The following is a 6,000-nucleotide window of genomic DNA, read 5'->3' on the forward strand; positions in this document are numbered from 1 at the left end:
TCTATAGAGAATGCATTTTCGGTTTTTCTTTCACTCATGAATCATTTGTGGTTCACTTCTTGATGGAAGTAGGCATCCCCGCGAGCACTCCGATGATGCCGAGAACGATATTGGTGGTGGGATCAAAGAGGATTCTGCATGAGATGCCCTTGGACAGGTGGGATATGTTGGCAAAGGGAAGGTGGCGCGTCGTGTCATGGTAGAATTCAAGCAAATCTTCGTAGTAATTTGATGAGAGAGGGATCATTATAGGTGGGAAGACTATATATAGTTACAACATAACAATTGTGTAGTCACCGGGTTGTAGTCATCAACATGGTTATTTTTATAGTTACCAAGTTGTATATGTTATAGAAACATGATTATTGTAGACCGACTTACCCATTATTTGGTTTACAAAAAGTCATTGTAAACATTCCTCGGGAACTATTGTGTAAATATCATGATAATATAGGCTTCCGGACCTTATATTTTACATGCAAACACCACGGTATTTTTGACCCGTGAGAAAAAGTTGTTGAAAACATATCACTGATAACTTCGAAGTAATAGCATGGTAAGATACGCCCCTAACCTGATAATTTAGGTACAAACACCACGATAACTTTGACCTGTGGAAAAAAGTTGTTGAAATTAAAACATACCGCTGATAACTTCCAAGTAATAGCATGGTAATATACGCCCTCAGAGCTGATAACTCAGGTACAAACACCACGATAATTTTGACCCGGAGAAAAAGATATTAAAAACATACAACCAATAGCTTTTGTGTAAATAGCATGATAATATAGGCTTCCGGACCTGATAACTTATATACAAACACCACAATAACTTTGACCCGTGGAAAAAAGTTGTTGAAAACATACCACCAATAACTTGTGTGTAAAAGCGTGATAATATACGCTTCCGGACCTGACAACTCAGGTACAAACACCACGATTACTTATGACCTGTGAAAAAAAGTTATTGAGAACATACTCTATAAATAACATGGTAACACAGGATCCCGGACCTGATAACTTATTTTGAGCACTATAGACCTGATAACAGGTACAAATACCAAGGTAACTTTGAACCAGGTGAAAAAATTATTGAAAACATACACCGATAATTTTTATGTAAATAGCATGATAATATACACATCCACATATGATAACTTACATACAAACACCCCGTTAACCTTGACCAGACGCTTTTTGTTGTTGAAAATATACCTCGGTAATTTCTGTGTAGATAACATGATCATTTAAGCACTATAGATCCGATAACTTAGGTACGAACACCACAATAAATTTTGAACCAGGTGAAAAAATTGTTGAAAACATACGGCCGATAATTCTGTGTAAATAACATGATAATATACGCATCCACACCTGATAATTTACATACAAACACCGCGGCCTCGACCAGACGATTTTTCGTTGTTGAAAATATACCCCCGGTAACCAAAATGCATAACTTGTGTGCAAAAACAGTGGTATTTTTCATAGCTAATAACGTAGACTCAAACACCATAGTAAATTTTCACCGAGGGAAAAGTTGTTGAAATATATCCCGATAATCTTCATGTAAAGTTTGCATGTTGCCCATGCTAAACTTAGCATGCTTCTCACGCTTATCAGCACTATAATGATAGAGTTGTCAACCTTTGTCATGTTATTTGTTATCAGGGCGTTATGTTGAAGTTACCATGATGGTCATGTCATAGTTATCACGCTGCTTATTCCAAGTTATCAAGACTGTTTTTTTTTGCTAATATGATAGAAAGAAGAAGGGTTCAAATACCCCTGTTTATCTATTGTGGACAATAAAAAAAGATGGGTGAGTTGGTTAGTGGCTGTAGTAGCTAGTTGGGGGACCAAAGTTCAAGTCCCCTTTTAAGCACTTTATTTCTTTTTCTCCGCTATCTAGACTAATTGATATAAAACCAGACGAGTGAAAAAAAGTCTGTGAACCGAGGTGAGATAAAAATCGGTGAACGACCAGTCGACTGGTCGTTAGCATAGTCCTTTTTTAATATATATTTGATCATTTTTTATAAAGTTTGATTTGACACAAATGTAATACGCGGAATAAAAAGGATAGGAGGGAGTACTAAAAACCTACTTTATTTCTTTTTCTCCGCTATCTAGACTAATTGATATAAAACCAGACGAGTGAAAAAAAGTCTGTGAACCGAGGTGAGATAAAAATCGGTGAACGACCAGTCGACTGGTCGTTAGCATAGTCCTTTTTTAATATATATTTGATCATTTTTTATAAAGTTTGATTTGACACAAATGTAATACGCGGAATAAAAAGGATAGGAGGGAGTACTAAAAACCTACTTTATTTCTTTTTCTCCGCTATCTAGACTAATTGATATAAAACCAGACGAGTGAAAAAAAGTCTGTGAACCGAGGTGAGATAAAAATCGGTGAACGACCAGTCGACTGGTCGTTAGCATAGTCCTTTTTTAATATATATTTGATCATTTTTTATAAAGTTTGATTTGACACAAATGTAATACGCGGAATAAAAAGGATAGGAGGGAGTACTAAAAACCTACTTTATTTCTTTTTCTCCGCTATCTAGACTAATTGATATAAAACCAGACGAGTGAAAAAAAGTCTGTGAACCGAGGTGAGATAAAAATCGGTGAACGACCAGTCGACTGGTCGTTAGCATAGTCCTTTTTTAATATATATTTGATCATTTTTTATAAAGTTTGATTTGACACAAATGTAATACGCGGAATAAAAAGGATAGGAGGGAGTACTAAAAACCTGTGGTTGTGGGTAATTAGGATATGCATGCGTCCTGCTGCACGAGACACAGGATATGCATGCGTCCTGTTGTGGGTAATTAGGATATACCTTGTTTTTTCACTAGGTAGTGTGTGGATGAACAAGACACGGTCGTCCAACCATCGCGATCGTGAAGGGAATATACCGCTCCCTAGCGAACATGCTAAATGCTAAATGCATGTGCAGATACACTTCCTAGTAGGAGTAGTACGTATCCTTGGCGCGTCGGAGACGACAGACGAGACGGGCGGTTCGTTCCGGGCGGCAACCAAACTTGCCCTGCAAATATGCGGCCCGGTCGTCTCGCTCGCATAGCAATCGACGCCAGTTTATAGTATATCCTACCGAACTCGATGACTTCAGATTTGGTCCGTGCCGCATGCGTATATATAGTGCAGTTGATCCCCAGTCTTCTCTAGAGTGAGCTCAAGAGAGTAACACGCCGCCATGGCCATGGAGCAAGCAATTTATCTCGTCTTGGCTCTCCTCCTGCCTCTCCTGCTCCTCAAGCTCATCAGGAACCGCAGCCACGGCGCTGGCCAGCAGCTGCCGCCTGGCCCCTGGCGGCTGCCGGTCATCGGCAGCCTGCACCACCTCGCCGGCAAGCCGCTGGTCCACCGCGCCTTCGCCGACATCGCACGCCGGCTGGGCGACGCGCCGCTCGTGTACCTCAAGCTCGGTGAGATGCCCGTGGTGGTGGTGTCGTCGGCCGAGGCCGCGCGCGAGGTCATGAAGACGCAGGACCTCACGTTTGCGACGCGGCCATGGAGCCCGACCATCAAGATCCTCATGTCCGACGGTGCCGGGCTGGCGTTCGCGCCCTACGGCGCGCACTGGCGTCAGCTCCGCAAGATCTGCATCATGGAGCTGCTAAGCGCCCGCCGGGTAAAAACGTTTCGGCACGTCCGGGAGGAGGAGGTGAGGCGCCTCGTCGCCGCCATCACAGCGGGTGCGGGCGAGCCCGTCAACGTCAGCAAGCGGCTCGCCGTGCTCATCGCGGACATGACCGTGCGCGCCATGATCGGGGACAGGTTCAGCAGGCGGGAAGAGTTCCTGGTGGTGCTCCAGCAGGGGGTAAGGATCCTTTCCGGGTTTAACCTCGGCGACCTCTTCCCCTCATCCCAACTCGTCGGCTTCGTCAGCGGCTCCGCCCCACGGGCATGGGAGAATCACACCAAGAGCTTCGAGCTCATCGAGTGCGCCATCAAGCAACACCAGGAGGTGAAGGCCGCCGCCACAGCGTCCAACGGCGACGGCAAGGAGGAGGAGCAGGAGGACCTATTGGACGTGCTCCTGAGGATACAGAAGGAAGGTGGCCACGACGTGCCTTTTACCATGGGAGCTATCAAATGTCTATTAGTGGTAAGCTGACGGCGGGCTAACTAATTTGTTTTCTTTCACTAATAATTAATTAAATGACCTCCTGTTTTAATCTGTAGGACTTGTTTAGTGCTGGGAGCGAGACGTCGGCAACGACGCTCATCTGGGCCCTATCGGAGCTGATGAGGAACCCAAGGGCCATGGCAAAAGCACAAGCCGAAGTACGTGACAGCCTACAAGGAAAGCCAAGTCTGACTGAGGATGATCTGGCCGATCTCAAGTACATCAGGCTGATCATCAAGGAGACGTTGAGGCTGCACCCGCCCGGGCCATTGTTGTTGCCGCGCGAGCCCACGGAGGCGTGCAAGGTCCTCGGGTATGATGTGCCGATGGGCACCACCGTGTTCGTGAACGCGTGGGCGATCTGCAGAGACCCCAAGCACTGGGACACCGCGGAGGAGTTCAGGCCAGAGCGGTTCGAGTCCGGCGAAGTAGACTTCAAGGGAACCAACTTCGAGTACACACCGTTCGGGGCAGGCAGGAGGATATGTCCCGGGATGATGTTCGCGCATTCTAGCATGGAGCTCACCCTTGCCGCCCTTCTCTACCACTTCGACTGGGAGCTTCCTGCCGGAGGAGAGTTGGACATGGAAGAGGAGATGGGAATCACCGTCGGGCGGAAGAACGACCTGTACCTACAAGCCAAAGTCCTCGTGCCGCTTAATTAGTGCACTGCTTCAACCGCACAGTGTATCCCATCGACTAGCTTGGCAGGATCGAACATTGCTGCTGCATATTGCAATTATGTGCACAACATTTATGTACATTTTGTTACAAAGTGTGTCAAGTATTGTAATGCATGTATTGTGTTGTTCTTATGATTTATTAAAAAAATCAATAATACTATCAATATTGATTAGCAAATATGTGATTTCCCATCACCAATCTGATTCTCTTTGTTTGATTTTGCGAGCTCAAGCTAAATTTTCCAAACTCTACTGAGTGGGAAAACTACCTTTCTAAACACAAGTCTGCAATCGTAAGTGTCTCTAGCATGAATCCTCATATTATTTGCCATATGCTCTCTTCAGACTAGCCAGGTAATTGGTAAACGAGGCAAAAGCAAGGTTTTGGTTACCAGGCAGTAAATGCGCTTACCGTACGGTAACCACCCTTCTCGCCACCCGATGGTAAAAGCAGATATGGAGCAAAAAGAACTTTGTTTTAAACTTTTGAATTTAAACGTTAGATATATATAGAGTAATATAATAACATCTCTAATCACGCATGAGAACTATTCATAGTATAGTAGCAAGTATGTTCCTTCCATATCAACACATGGAGGGTTTGTGTACGGAACCAACATTGTTTATTTCTTGAACATACATAGGAATGTATCAAAAAAGTTACATGTTATGAGTTCATTTGTTTGTTTATTTGTTGGGGGATGCACAGGAATGTATAAAAAAATTGCTTGTTATGAGTTCAATAACTATCTATATCAACATAGAAAAATTGAACTGAAAATTCCTTTGCAAATTTTCAAGCCATAATTGCGTGGTGTTTTTCATACAGTAACCGTAAATTTCACCCACTTGGTAGAGATCATCTATTCCATAGCAAAATCCCTGGGCGACAGTGAGCCCTACCTCGCGTACGCATAATTAATATCTAGGCCTAATAAGGTAGCATGATAGGGAAAAGTTGTTAGAAGATGATATGCATCCCAATCTTTTCATCATACACTACTGCATAACAGCCTATTAGTGGCGGCAGTTGCGTCGCTAAGAATATGCATGCATACGTCCTGAGGGTCAGGGAGGTGGCCACGGTCCGTCTTGCAGTCCCACTTCACATCTGTGGTCACAAAGGATTAATGTTGTGTCGATGAACA

At 44.0% G+C, this 6,000-nt stretch overlaps 1 protein-coding gene across 1 annotated transcript; it reads left to right on the top strand.

The window, feature by feature from the left end:
- Window positions 1–3,233: 3,233 nt before the first annotated feature.
- On the top strand, window positions 3,234–4,834 carry LOC125540860 (desmethyl-deoxy-podophyllotoxin synthase-like). The gene is made up of 2 exons (XM_048704398.1): window positions 3,234–4,148; window positions 4,226–4,834. Exons 1-2 carry the CDS (start codon window positions 3,234–3,236, stop codon window positions 4,832–4,834), a joined length of 1,524 nt encoding a protein of 507 aa, XP_048560355.1.
- Window positions 4,835–6,000: the final 1,166 nt, after the last annotated feature.

This window comes from Triticum urartu, chromosome 2 (assembly GCF_003073215.2).
Source record: "Triticum urartu cultivar G1812 chromosome 2, Tu2.1, whole genome shotgun sequence".
Lineage (NCBI taxonomy): Eukaryota > Viridiplantae > Streptophyta > Magnoliopsida > Poales > Poaceae > Triticum > Triticum urartu.